This window comes from Pelophylax lessonae (genome assembly GCF_965119305.1).
Source record: "Pelophylax lessonae genome assembly, chromosome: 1".
Classification (NCBI taxonomy): Eukaryota; Metazoa; Chordata; class Amphibia; order Anura; family Ranidae; genus Pelophylax; species Pelophylax lessonae.
Genome location: NC_138768.1, coordinates 74,617,860 through 74,633,353, shown reverse-complemented (window position 1 = coordinate 74,633,353; position 15,494 = coordinate 74,617,860). Strand labels below are relative to the sequence as shown.

General features: G+C 43.4%; 1 protein-coding gene across 2 annotated transcripts in view; it reads left to right on the top strand.

The window, feature by feature from the left end:
- Positions 1-15,494, top strand: part of PRLR (prolactin receptor) — a 122,689-nt gene that overhangs the window by 78,998 nt on the left and 28,197 nt on the right. For both annotated transcript variants that reach the window (XM_082271024.1, XM_082271025.1), the window contains exons 3-4: positions 7,503-7,635; positions 10,334-10,503. In XM_082271024.1, coding sequence (XP_082127150.1) covers positions 7,503-7,635; positions 10,334-10,503 — 303 coding nt within the window. The remainder of the gene's footprint in view (positions 1-7,502; positions 7,636-10,333; positions 10,504-15,494) is intronic.

The window sequence follows — 15,494 nt, the reverse complement described above, 5'->3', positions numbered from 1 at the left end:
ATTGTGCGGTCGTGCGATGCTGTACCTAAATACAATTGATGTCCTTTTTTTTCCCACAAATAGAGCTTTCATTTGGTGGTATTTGGTCACCTTTTTATTTTTTGCTCCATAAATAAAAATAGAGCAATTGAAGAGACAAGGACTCACTGCTCAAGGTGGTGTGATTGCCTGATGACTCACACCGGTGCATGCCCCGGCTCGCCTCCGTGAAAACTTGATAAAGGAAAAGGAATTGGCAGCACTCCAGGTTGAGTCAAAATCCAGATTTATTGACTGGACATCCAAATTATGACAATCGTGACAAGGTATACCTTGTCACGATTGTCATAATTTGGATGTCCAGTCAATAAATCTGGATTTTGACTCAACCTGGAGTGCTGCCAATTCCTTTTCCTTTATCAATAAAAATAGAGCGACAATTCTGAAAAAAAAAACAATATTTTTCACATTCTGATGTCTATTATTCCCAAAAAAAAAAAATAAAATTTAAAAATCAAAACTTTTTAACATTTTAGGCCAATTTGTTGTCTGCTACATATTTTTGGTAAAAAGAAATCGCAATAAGCATTTTGATTGGTTTGCGCAAAAGTTATCGCATCTACTAACTACGGGAAAGATTTATGTCATTTTTATTTATTTTTTTTTTTTTTACTAGTAATGGCGGTGATCTGCAATTTTTTTGCGGCGGACAGATCGGACCCCTAACTGACATTTTTGACACTTCTGGGAGGACCAGTGACATTACTACAGTAATCAGTGCTAAAAATATGCACTGTTACTGTAATAATGACACTGGCAGGGAAGGGGTTAACACAGTGGGTGATCAAGGGGTTAAATGTGTACCTAGGTGCATGTTTCTAACTGTATGGGGCGGGGCATACATAGAAGGATCACAGGCACTCTGTAATCATTCCAGAGAGAAGAACGGTCAGCTGTGTTTACAACAGCTGACCGCTCTTCTCTCCCAGCGTGGAAAGATGGCGGGTGTCAGGCGGCAATCGGAGCCACCTGCCCCGTGCGTCGGGGTCCCCGCTGCCGAGTGGGGGCGGGAGCGCTCTGCCGGCAGTGAGTACTCGCCCACTAGCTGCAGCTAGCGCCTCTATTCCTGTTCCAATATTTGGAATTTTCTTTTATTTTCACTTTCAGTAAAGATGGTAAACAGGAAAAAAATAGGGAGAGAGTGAATAAAAACTGACAGGTGTTCTAATCCATCTCCACTCTATCCCAAAAAAAAAAAAAAAGGCATTAGTAGTGCAAACACAACAAGGTCAGAAAAGACAGATGCTCATGCACAACAGACATCCGCAATCCATCAAAAACCCATATAATCCTTGATAGTCTCTAAATAGATGTAAAAGTAATCCAGTAAAGAAGAATCAAGATCCCAGGTGTGCAGCTTAAAGGAATACACCTCACACTCCTCCACCAATTACTTGTATCAATCCAGGGAAGATGGCAACTCACCAGACTGTGACGCCTATCCACTCTCATGGAAAGCCTCACAGGCGTAGCTTTCCGTTTCGTCGGAAATTACGAAAAGTTTCAGGGCGTGACCATACGGCAACCAGAAGTGATTTTTAAGATACATTAATAATTTAGTTTTATCAGCATGAAATGGAGCTTAGTTATGTAGCATGAGGCTGTATATTCTACAATGTTTACATTTTTGGTAAACTCATTCAATGAATCCAAGCTCTGCAAGCTGAGATAACATGCAATGCATCCACACAATTTCACAGTAACCGTGAGATACAAAATAAATTCAGGAATATTCCTTTATCCCATTGTTTTGCAAATCTATGTACACTACAAACTGTATGATTGAATCGGTTCTGATATCGCTGTTTTGCTAACCTGACAGCTTATTATTCTAAATAGGAAACCTTCATTTTGTTTGCAAATATTAAAGATTCTAACTACCAGCAAGAATAAGTCCTTACATTTAAAGAGCACCTGTCATTTCAGATCCATGCGATCTCTGTGCCTGTCACAGAACCCCCCCCCCACACACACACACACACACACACTCAAGTCAGTAAGCATGAGGCATACATTTAACCCCTTGATCACCCCCAGTATTAACCCCTTCCCTGCCAGTGTCATTATTACAGTAACAGTGCACTGATTACTGTAGTAATGTCACTGGTCCCCCCAAAAGTGTCAAAAATGTCAGTTAGGGGTCCAAACTGTCGGCCGCAATCCCACAAAAAATCGCAGATCGCTGCCATTACTAGTAAAAAAAACAATAAAAATGATATAAATCTTTCCCGTAGTTATTAAACGCGATAACTTTTGTGCAAACCAAACAAAATACGACTATTGTGATTTTTTTTTTACCAAAAATATGTAGCAGAAAACAAATTGGCCTAAGATTTAAAAAAAAAATGGATTTTTAAAAATTTTTTTTGAGAATGTCATATAGCAGAATGTGAAAATATTGTTTTTTTTTTTTTTTTTTCAAAATTGTCGCTCTTTTTCTGTTTATAGCGCAAAAATTAAATATCGCACAGGTGATCAAATACCACCAAAAGAAAGCTCTGTTTGTGGGGAAAAAAAGAACCTAAATTTTGTTTTGGTACAGCGTTGCATGACCGCGCAATGGTCCGTTAAAGAAATGCAGTGCCGAATCGCAAAATAGGGCCTGGTCAGAAAGGGGGCAAATCCTTCCGGGGCTTCACATATATGAAGCACCCGACACTTTATTAATTTAGGATTCACAGTGGAGATTGATATTGAATAGACATTTAGCATCATTGTTGGACATACGGATTCACTAGTACACTTTGGCAGCGCCATACACCTTCCTCTTTACCTCTAAAGTGGTTAATGTGTGTCCTCCTGGCTGTGCAGAGTATTATGCGGGTTGTTATGGTAAGTAAATGTTTTAATCTTTACATAGATCTTTTCGGATCAATCGTTTCCTGCGTGGCATGAAATCAATGACATTTTACATAAGAAGGTTCCCAGCCAAGATTATATAAGGCTATCGGATTAAATGTAGGGAGGTATACATGACATGGAGATAAACTGTACGAGTTAAAGGATTGGCCGTCTCAGTGCTATTAGCAGATCTAAAAACTCTCTGGGTGACTGAGTCAGAACAATGATTTCTATAGAACAGGCTTTGAAACGTCCTGGCTCAATAGCATTTATTTGATGGAGAACAATCATTGCTATTTAACAAATGCCATTGTGTGGCACAGCACTGATCCAGCCCGCTTGCTGTACTCCTTGATGTCTGGGAAATTCACCGCTCTACATTGAGTCACCAATAATGCAAACCTATGATTTGCTTGTGCAGGGCAAAGCAAAAGGTTGGTGTTAAAGTTGAACTCCAGCCAGCAGGAATAGAAGACTATTAGCAAGTTACTTGCTTACCTTGTGCAAAAACACTCCATCTCTTTGTAAAGTCTGTCTTTATGCTATTTCTTGTCACCAAACATGCCCTGTTCTGTCTCGTGTGTAACTTTATGCATTGGCATACCACCATAGACCTCGATTTGTCCAGAGAGTATGACAACCTGCTGATTCTGTAGCATCCACAGACATCTTAACCACCTGACCTCCGCATAGCTCCCAACTGCCTCGGATTTGGAGGGACTGTCCCGGATTTGGAGGGACTGTCCCTGATTTCGAGGGACTGTCCCTGATTTCGAGGGACTGTCCCTGATTTCAAGGGACTGTCCCTGATTTCAAGGGACTGTCCCTGATTTGGAACAAAGTCCCTCTGTCCCTCTTTCCTCCTCATTTGTCCCTCATTTCGGTCTGATCTATATAGTTGTATATAAAATGCACTATTTATCTATCAAAACGTTTTACATTGCTAAACCTTTTATCTAACTTCTAAATTGCTACATTTGTAAATTTTAAAAGCCAGTATAACGGGGTTATACAAGGGGTTAAATGTGTTCCCTATTTGTGCTTTCTAACTGTGTGGGGGATGGATTGAACAGAGGCACAGAGAGATTTTTTTTTCAGCTCAACAGCGTCTGCTCCTGGACGCACAGGTTGTCGTTTTTTTTCTAATGCCCCTAAACGCTTATGCCTCCAATCGCCTCTGAAAGTTTATGTGTGCATGGCTAACATGGAGGGGCTTTTAGAGGCATTAAGAAAAAACATCAGACACCCTTAACAGCAGCTGTAAAAACATACTGTGTGCATGGGGCCTTAGGATCTGTTCATATATTGGCGTCCCGGATCACGGATCTGCCTGCGATCCCGAGTCATGGCAAATCTCTGGACACCCGTGCGATTCCCGTCACTTCCAATGGCACTCCTTTTGACACGATTGTCACCCAACGAATCGCTGTAAATCACGCAAACAGAATTGCGTGACACCTGTCACCCAAAAAAGCCTGTTTGCGTGATTTTACCACCATTCGCCGGGCGATTACCACCATTCGCCGGGCGACAAGCGCAGCAAAATCACACCGCGTTTGGGGTGCCATTGGAAGTAATAGGTATCGCATGGGCGTCCCGTGATTTGCCTTGACTAGGGATCGCGGGCAGGATCACAGCGATTTTCCTCGCGATCCGGAATGCCATCATGTGAACGGAGCCTTATGCCTGCAGTTTAGTGTATCTTCTGGATTGTGTGACCGGGCACCACTGTTTTCCTCTGTCCCATTGAATCATGGAAAATCTACTTCTGTCCGTTCTCATCCAATCCCATCCGATCCGCTGGATGAATAAAAAATAGGGTTTCCATCCGTCCGGATTTGACGGATCGGATCGGGTGTCAGCGGACATGTCTCCGCTGACATCCGATTCCCCTATAGAGATGCATGGGGCATCCGTTCAGATCCGCCAAAAAAACGGACAGGCGGATCTGAACGGTCAGTCTGCCTGTGTGAAAGGGCCCAAAAGCAGGCAGGATCCTGGGTTTCAGATTTATTTCCCATACCCCCAGCAGCATATACTCCTCTTCCCTTTGCTCCCCTGTTCAGCCAACAGAAGATAAAACTGCCCAGTATTCGGTATAGAGGAGCATGTTTCCATGTGCTTAGCAGTGTCTCAAAGTCTTAAGCTCTGTGCAAACTCCAACTGGAGCAACATGGAGCTTTTGCATTGCTGTAATTCTTTGCTGTGCAGCTGTGCAACCGGGAAATAAAGTGAACCTGTTACATAGTTATATACAAAGTTACATAGTAGTTGAGGTTGGATAAAGACAAGAGTCCATCCAGTTCAACCTGTGTAGGTGTGTGTGGACAAATTCATTTCCCATACCCCTGAATGTTTTGATCTTGGAGATGTATGTCCAAGAGTCTTTTAAAAGTAGCCATACTCCCCGCAGTTACTACCATTTGTGGTAGAAAATTCCACAATCTTATTGCCCTTACTGTAAAAAAACCCTTACGTAGCCTGAGGTTAAATCGCTTCTCCTCTAACAGCATTGTATGGCCTCGTGTCCTCTTACATTCCTTGCGACTGAATAGTTTTTTTTTCTATGCTGAGATCACCGTTGAGGTATTTGTAAATCGCTATCATGTCCCCTCTCAGGCGTCTTTTCTCTAGATAGAATAAATCAAGCGCTTGTAAACGCTCCTCATAATTTAGGTCCTCCAATCCCCTAATTAGTTTAGTTGCCCTTCTTTGGACTCTTTCTAGTTCCAGCATATTCTTTCTGAGGATTGTTGCTTTGCTCTGCATGAAAATCACTGAATTAAACTGCGGGTAAATGAAAGCTTCAGCAGATTGGTAGTCGGTGTACAAATTGGTGGATTCCCGGCATTGGGATCTTTGGTGCAGGAACGCATAGAGGTTGATTTACTAAAACTGGAGAGTCCAAATCTGGTGTAGCTCTGCAACGAAACCAATCAGCTTCCAGGTTTTAGGTCTCATGCACACGGGACATTTTTACGGCAGCTGTTTTTGGCGTCAGGCGTTTTTTTCTGCAGCCAGTAAACTCCCCAGCATGTTATCCTATGTGTCCATGCACAGTGCACACATAGGCTGTTTTCAGCAGTTTTTGGCAGGGACGTTTTCTGGCTGTTAAAAAAAAACCCAGAACGCCAAAAAAACGCGGCTATTCAACGTTTATCAACGTTTTTGAGCCATAAGCTTTTATGGGAGAGATTGTTGTGCATGAAAATCCCAGTAGATCAGCATTTTTTTAAATACTCAGACCAGCCTGTCAAGCACAAACAACCATGCCATGTTCAAAGTCACCTAAATCCCCTTTCTTCCCCATTCTGATGCCCGATTTGAACTTCAGCAAGCCGTCTTCACCACATCTAGATGCCTAAATGCATTGAGTTGCTACCATGTGATTGGCTGATTAGCAATTTGTTTTACCAAGCATTTGAACAAGTGTAGCTAATAAATTGGCCGGTGAGTGTATATGAAGCTTTGGTTCTCTGCACAGGCATCTGTGGCTTTGCCTGGTGGACCCTGCTGTGGGTACAGGCTGGGTGAAGAGTCTGTCCTAACTGTACAACCATGAGCAGAAAACGTATCACAAACAGCACACACCATGCAAGCCCCTCTGTCCCGCAGGTGATTGTAGCCTCAGTCTAGCTCTGTCTAAGTCACGCCCCCAATATGTTTCATCCCGCCCATGGAAGACCTCCATGACTAAGCCTCGTGGGCTGGGGGTTGGGGGCGTGGCTTAGACAGAGCTGGACTGAGGTTGCTATCGCTTGCGGGACAGACAGGCTTGCGCAGAATGCGGTATTTGAGATACTTTTCCTTCACAACCTTTTTCATTGTATAGAAATTTGAAAAATGTAATAGAAACCTAATGAATGAAAAAAACTCAGAGAGGGACCAAATAAGGGAAGTTCATTGTTGGGCTTTACATACAATTTAGGAAAGCCAATACAGAGAGGAATATAGAGGCTTTCATGGAGTTGCTCAAGCATTAGGCCTCATACACACAGGTGCCTGGGGCCACTGTTGTAAAATTCAGGCATTTTTCCCCACCTCGGAGCCACAGGTGCCAAGTACAGCTGCCCTTGGAAATCAATGGCTGCATGCAGATATTCACTGGTACTTGCATAAACATGCGCATGCAAACATCCGTATGAGCCTGAATGCAGATGTGTGTACATCCAGCACTTAGACCCCCTGGTACTTGGATGCCTCCCCAGAGTCAGGCAGATATTTCCTTAGTGGACTCCTAGACTGGATCCTAGATGAAATCCCTCTTCTTTAGCTTTGAAGTCTCTCAGCAAATAGCCCCCCCAGCTCTGGCACAGCTGGGACCTCAATAAGCTCCTGAAAAAGGTGCTGGGCTGCCTAGGAGGTCAGCAGCCCCACAGGCTAAGAACCCATACTACTTATGCACTCCACAGCCACCTACTGGGTGTCACCCGCCAGGGATTTGCTGGAACCACAAATATTCAGACTGCATGTTTGACTCTCCGAAACATAATTTTAGCAGTAATTTTTAACCAGTGATAACTTTGGGTTGCACCTTTAGGAATGTATTTTATATTGAGAAAGCAGACTTAATTTCTTCTCCATGCTTTTATTAAACAAGTAATTTTCCCATTGGTCCACAGCACAGACAGCCCCGGGACTACCAAAAGTGATTGGCTGCCGGTCTTATGACAAGGAAACAGTCACCTGCTGGTGGGAGCCGGGTTCAGATGGAGGACTGCCAACAAACTACTCTGTCCTGTACTGGACAGAAAGGTAAGACACATCTAATTCCAATAGATCATCTCCTCTGCCCTGATGCCCAGATGTAACTTGTCTTTGCCATTAAATAGCATCCATAATTCATGCAGAATTATTTATTAAAGTATAACTAAAGGCAATTTTGGATAGATTGGAGAGGGATTGGAAGATCTGTCAGGCTTTTATTGCTGTCTGTGCCCCTATTAGGGAGATTCATTCTCTCTGTACTGTAGATCACCAAGCGTGAAAGGGAAAGAAATTCCCAAATTTTGGGTTGTCACCAGAACAGGAATAAAGGAGAAATCTTTGAATGGGACATTCGTTCTGGTGACAACTAGGAATTCCCTTATTTGTAGAGGTTCCCTCTAACCCTTGTGTTTTAGCTATGGGACAGGAAGTAAAAAGAAATCTCCCCAATGGGACACAGATGGGAAAAATAAAACTGACTGGGGTTATAACGCTTCCTTGGTCTACCCAACATGAGAAAAAAAAATTGCCTCTAGTTTTATTTTAAGCAATCAGCTTTCAGTTTGCATAGGCAGATCAGTGAAAGAAGAATTCTGTTTGGTTGCAGTAAATTATTTTTAGGCTGGTCTTGCATTAATATTTTTTTTCATTCATCCAGCAGGTTGAGCATAAAAATGTGATCCCATTCCCCGATCCACACATTTGAAGTGGATGGGGGAATCAGTCCTACTGTGCTATTGTGTTCTGACGGTGGGGAGACTTCCCCGCTGTCAGAATACACTGATCATTGCTGATTGTTCGGAAAAACCTGACTGGCTGGTTGTACAGAAGTCAATTGATAGATCGACTCCTGTACAATCAGCTGGCCCATACATGGAATAAAATTCAACCAGTCCCTGCTGAACCGGTCAAATTTCAATCCATGTATGGCTTTGTCAAAGCCTGATAAAGAAACTGGTTAAACCCCTTGTGCAGCTTTTTATATTGCATGAGTCTCATTGAATAGGTTTTCCTTCACTTCTTGTGCCCAAGACAGAACACAAAGTGATATAAAATAACTAAAAGGGGAAATCCCTTTTCAATGGAACAGGTGTACTTAGTGGGAGATTTACCTTCTATTCCTGCAACATTTTAAATTTCCCAGCACCTTCTGGCAATGGTCACCAGGACAAACCAAGAGGAGGAAACTCTCCAGCTTTTTCCTTACTTCCTCACTCTATCCTAAAATAAAAGGATTTATTTTTATTTTTTTACTATACTCTATACTCTATACTCTAAGTCGCCAAACTTTCTAAACAAAGGGCAAGTTTACTGTCCTTTAGACTTGGGGGGGGGGGGGGGGGTGGCCAGATTGTTTGTTTCAGTGGGAGTAATTGTGCCTCATCATTGGTGTCAGTGGCAAGAATTCTGCCCCTCATAGGTGTCATTGGCCCCATTGTTGGCATCATTGGTGTCATTGGGAGAAAATGTGCCCTGTCATTGGGAGGAATAGAGTCCCTTCATTGTTGTCAGTGGGGGGAATTTTGCCGTGTCATTGGGAGAAAATGGGCCCTGTCATTGGGAGGAATAGAGCCCCTTCATTGTTGTCAGTGGGGGGAATTTTGCCCTATCATTGGGCCCCATTTTTGGTGTCATTGGGAGAAAATGTGCCCCGTCATTGGGAGGAATAGAGCCCTTTCATTGGTGTCAGTGGGGGGAAATTATGCCTGTCATTGGGCCCCATTGTTGGTGTCATTGGGAGAAAATGTGCCCTGTCATTGGGAGGAATAGAGCCCCTTCATTGTTGTCAGTGGGGGGAATTTTGCCGTGTCATTGGGAGAAAATGGGCCCTGTCATTGGGAGGAATAGAGCCCCTTCATTGTTGTCAGTGGGGGGAATTTTGCCCTATCATTGGGCCCCATTTTTGGTGTCATTGGGAGAAAATGTGCCCCGTCATTGGGAGGAATAGAGCCCTTTCATTGGTGTCAGTGGGGGGAAATTATGCCTGTCATTGGGCCCCATTGTTGGTGTCATTGGGAGAAAATGTGCCCTGTCATTGGGAGAAATTGTGCTCCATCATTGGTGTCACTGGCAGGAATTGTGCCCCTCATCGGTGTCATTGAGCCGCATTGTTGGTGTCAGCGGGAGAAAATGGGAGAACATCATTGGTGTCATTGGGCACCATTATTGGTGTCATTGGGAGAAAATGTGCTCCGTCTTAGGGAGGAATAGAGCCCCTTCATTTGTGTCAGTAGGGGGAATTATGCCCTATTGGTATCAGTGGATGCAATAGTGCCCCAAGCGCCTGATAAATGCAAGCAAAGGACCACAGTTTGAAGACCACAGCTCTATACAGTAAAATAGCAAAGTCTAGTTACTGTAAGTCTAAGTTTGTAAAAAAAACTGTTGGTGGAAAGAAATTAGTACATATTTTACCTTATTCCTGACTTCTGTGCTGCCAGGGGGTGACGTCACACTTTCTCTGGAGAATGAGGAATATCTTAAATATCAGGATCAACTTTTCACGAGATTTGGAATATTCCACATTCCCCAGGATCTTGCCTCACCCTTGCCTAGACACCATGGGCACAGGCCAGGGAAGGGCAAGTACATTTCAAAATGTTTTTTCCTTGCAGGATTTCTTTTTTTTTTTAACTGAGAACTGTAATTTATGATGATGAAGCGGAGTCTAATATATTAAGGGAATCAACAGGATCTTGCATTTTTACTTCTGTGGGTTTTATATTATCCCTCATTTGTGTTTCAGAAATAAAACTGAGCAAGAGTGCCCAGACTATCACTCCTCAGGACCTTACACCTGCTTCTTCGATAAGGCTCATTCTTCTCTCTGGATGTACTACTTTGTCTACGTGAAAGCAACAAACGCATTGGGATCCAACGTGTCTGATTTTTATCGGTTTGAGATTGGTGATATAGGTAAGCAAAACGTGAAAAGACAGCTGTTTGCACTTTGCATTTTCCTGTTCTAGAAAATGTTAACTAGTCTCAGTTCTTCCTCATCACTGGCTGTAATAGACAACAGTGGGATCCAATGGCTCCCGCTGCTATGTCTCAGCCAATGAGAAGGGAGGGACCCGGTAGAGCCGCTGCTCCCGTGCACATCGCTGGATCGAGATGGGTTCCGGTAAGTATTAAGGGAGGTCTGGGGGGATGCTGCACACCTTCATGCATAAAATGCATGAAGGTAAAAAACCATCTGCCTTTACAACCACTTTAATTCGTTTTCTGCTAGAGTTTTATCCAATTCCATCTTGCATCTTTTAAAGTGATACCAAAGGCTTGTAATACATTTTGCGGAAGAGCTTTTTTTCTTTTGAAAAACAACAGACTTACTGGCCAGGTCACCAGATGAAAATAGAATAAAGTTTAAAAAAGAAAACAAACTGACTTCTCTTTTGTTCATTGAGGGACACAGTTCCTGATATTCATAACCATTGGGTTATATTGCCCCCTACAGGAGTAGGACACTAGGAAGAAAAGACTTCTGGCAACACCCAAGGGGTGTACTCTCGTCTGCTATAGCCACTCAGTTTTGTTACAAGCATTGTCAGGAGAATTATAACTCCACAGAGGGGTGGGTGCTGTGTCCATCAATGAACATCAGAGAAATGGATTTTATGGTAAATCAAAAATGCTATTTTCTCTTTTGTTCATTGACGGATACAGCTCCTGATATTCATAATCATTGGGTTATATTGCCCCCTACAGGAGTAGGACACTAGGAAGAAAATAATTATTCCCAGGGGGTGTACTCCCTCTCTCTGCTATAGCTACTAATTTTCTTCTGCCTAGTCAGAAGTAAGGACCTAGTACCTTGCTGGGATCTTTGGTCCTGGCAACATTTTTTGGATAGAACATTTTTTTCCTCCTGTATTTTTTCCTGTGAGATCTACAATCAACTACCAGACTGGGCGATGGCCTAAATAATCTAGATCCAGTGGTCACCCCAGTCTGGCCAGCGAGCACGCTCTGACCTCAGCTCTGCGCTAGGTTGGCCACGAAATAGCCCCACTGGACGGGGGCTGGTCTGCGAGTTAAATGCCTCACAAGGTCGCATACCATTGGGCCTCAGCCCGAGTCGCAGTGTTCCTCCTGGCCAACAGCCCCCCAATTTCAATGGAGAGGGGTTCTGTCTGGAGCGGTGCTTGCCTGGTTCCTGGTATCGTGAGTAGCTGTCCCCCCTCTCCCCCCACAGGGTTTTGGGGTGGACGTGGCCCACTCCTTGGGACAGTCTGATCCCCGGGTTCCCCTCCTTCCCGAATGCAACCCCCTTTCCAAGTCCCTCATCTGCCCCCACGCTGGGGCTGTTTGGGTAGGTCTGGCCACTTTCTTGATATGGGGGGCGGGCATTAACTGGTGATGGGGGTCGGGGGGGGTGCACCCCCAGCGACCGGACGTTCGACTGTGTGGGGGGGGGACTTGTACCTGCTGGTGGCAGGAAAATAGACGTCCATGTATGTTTCCTTCCAAAATCACTTACAGATAATCAGATGAGCTCAACTGGTTGTGTCCTAAAAAATCCTTAGTGCCTGACCTGCCGCCTTTGCCATTTATGGTGCGGTCCTCGGGCTCCAGCAGGCAGTAATAGGAAAATTAATTTGTAAAGGATTCATAACCTTCCTAACTGTGTTAAAGTTTTTAAAAAGGTTTTTCATTGTTTCTCATTTTTAGTACATGTCTGTATACTGCATCAAAGCAAGTCAGGTGTGACGTGACTTAGAAGCAATAGACTTGTTTGCAATCTGTATTTGTCAAGTCTATTTTACTAGTTCTTGTCAATACCAATTGCCCTGATCTATAAATACCTTCTAGAGAGCTTGTACAAATGTGTACATGAAATTCAGCTGTAAATACTGTACATTAAAAGTAAAATTAAAAGAGCTGTTTTTTTTTTTTTTTTTTAAATCATACCTAGGTGGATGTAGCATTGGTCCCCCACCAGCTCAAACCCTGAGAACCAAGCAATCAAAAACCACTGTTCTCAGAGCTCCCTGAGCGGGGAGGCGGTGACTGTCAGTCAGCAGCTTTCTGCTCTGACCCCCTGCACTCATTGGAGCGCTGGCCTGTGGAGGGGGCAGGTGTGGCTTGTTCAGGCTCTCAGCAGCTTGCTGAGAGGCTGATGCAGGGGCCGGTTCAGGATCGTGGGCGGATCCCGAACATATTGTCGCAATCTTTCCCTAGCCTGTACAGGCTCTGTGACATCACCTGACAGCAGGTTTCAGCCCACTGTCTGCTAAAAACACGTCACAGGAGTGCAAAATGACCTGCACTCCTGTGATCTACAGGTAAGTGCAACCAAAGGAGCTTAGGCTGTATTTCTCCTTTAAGTATTTATTTCCTATAATCATTAGCAACATCTAGTGAGTATAATGTGATTAAAGTATGGAAGGGTTAGAACCCCAGTCATTGTCCCAATAGAAAATTATGGAACATACAAATTTCTGTTACCATGTTATCATGCAAGCTTTGGTTGCACTTCTCCTTTAGCAAAAATTCACAAGAATTCTTGTCTGAGCGTTAAAATTACTCAAAATGCAAACTGATTAAAAATTCACTATTGGCATGAGCAGTGCATCCCACAGCAGCCTCTGGAGTGAATAAGTGCATGGGGCTACACTACAGTAATAGAAGAATAAAGACACACAACCCTATCAATATAAATCTTTAATAAAAATAATATAAGGTGTACACCTGAATGATGTAGATGGGAATCTGTGATTTATTTATTTTTTTATTTATTTCTTCTCGAGCATGTACAGATGAAGTGAGAGTTTTTTGTGTGGAACATTTTCAGAAAATGTCACCCATGAAACACAACCTCAGCTTAAGGATAAAATATCTTTCCTTGAACTATTGCCTTGCATCTATATGCTTCATAAATAGGCTTAACTGGCAAGCTCTGCAATCCTATAGCCTATGTGTATTTATAGCTGCTGGACTATGAATACATGCATGTTATTTTTAGTAGGCAGAGCTTCTATACTTGCTTACACATGCATGGTATGCTCATGCTGCGTCTAGAATGGTAAAAAAAAGCCGCCAGTATTTCTGTGTGTTTGCATATTTGTTTGCTTTTTTGGGGGTCTGGTTATAACTATGGCTGTTAATAAGGGCTTGTGTTGATGATGGTCTTTGGGCTGCAAATGTTTTTGCTTTTTACATTAGTTGATGGCTCTTTTGAGATCATTCGGAAATTATTGCTGGTGCAGTTGCTTTGCCATATCATGACTTTATGTGAACCAAAGCCCATCAGCACTCACCCTAATATCACCCAGGATCAAACCGAATCTAAACACTACAAAAAAAAATGCAAGAACTAGTCCCAGCCTGGGTTCACACATATGCGATGCGGGAACCAGCGAGATTCTAGTGCGGGTTCCCGCATCGCATCTCCCCCGCAGGCAGTTCACACTTCCCTCTGCGAACCGCTGTGGGTGTCAATACAAAGTTAATGACACTGCCAGGTCGGTTCGCAGATCGCAGTGCGAACTGTGAATTCAGACAGGAATCAGACCCATGCGATCCGATTCCAGTGCGGGAAAAAAAAGTTTACTGCACCTTTTTCGTGCAAATCGAATGCAAGTTTAGCCATACAACTGTATGGCTGAATTCACATTTGCACAGATATCACATGTGATCTGCACAGCAATGCGGTGCAAATCACTTGTGATGTCTGGCATTGCATATGTATGAACCCAGGCTTACAGCTAGTGGACTGACACATTACCTGAGGCCGAGACTGTGTTTAAGATATGTGCCAATAAAACTTTTTGATTCTTTTATAAAGACTCCATTCACACTTGAGCGTATCATTTTGAGGCCGAAGAGAAGACCCGGATCTCCATGTAAAAAACCCGTCACCGAATTCAAAAAACTGATAGCATTCAAGATAGCCAAACTTTTGAATGCTTTTCAGTGCCGAGGAGGGGTTTGGGGCCTTGTAGACCCCCAGATCCCTCCACAAGTAGTACCTGCAGAAAACAATTTTTTTTACATGTCCGAAAATATCGGGCGATACCAGCCGATACCGATATCCGATGACCAAAATATCGGTATCGGCATTAAAAAAACGATATTGGTCGATCACTACCCTATATACCACCTCTCTAGTAATATGATACAGGTTACATAAACCACTGAAGGTGTCTGTATATTGGGTCTCTTTTTTTAGTTACATAGTTACATAGTTACATAGTTAGTGAGGTTGAAAAAAGACATCAGTCCATCCAGTTCAACCTATGATGTGTGTGTGTGTTTGCTTTTAGCCGTACATTGTATACCCCTGTATGTTGTGGTCTTTAAGGTGTCCATCTAACAGTTTTTTGAAACTATCAATGCTCCCTGCTGATACGACTGCTTGTGGAAGAGAATTCCACATCCTTACCGCTCTTACAGTGAAGAACCCCTTACGCACTTTAAGGTTAAACCGCCTTTCCTCTAGTTTTAGTGAGTGGCCACGAGTCTTATTGTATCTCCTTTCTCTGAATAGTTTGTTCCTTATGCTCGGGTCGCCAGTACAGTATTTGTACATTGATATCATATCCCCCCTCAATCGTCTCTTCTCCAGAGAGAATAAGTTCAGGGCTTGTAGTCTTTCTTCATAGCTGATGTCCTCCATCCCCCTAATTATTTTTGTTGCCCTTCTCTGGACTCTTTCCAGTTCCAGCACATCCTTCCTGAGGACCGGTGCCCAGAACTGGACAGCATACTCCAGATGTGGCCGGACCAGAGTCTTGTAGAGCGAGAGAATAATCTCTTTATTTCTGGAGTGAATCCCCTTTTTTATACATCCCAGTATTCTGTTGGCTTTGCTTGCTGCGGCCTGGCATTGCATGCCACTGCCAAGCCTGTTGTCTACCAGTACCCCTAAGTCCTTTTCCATCCTAGACTCACCCAGAGGTTCCCCC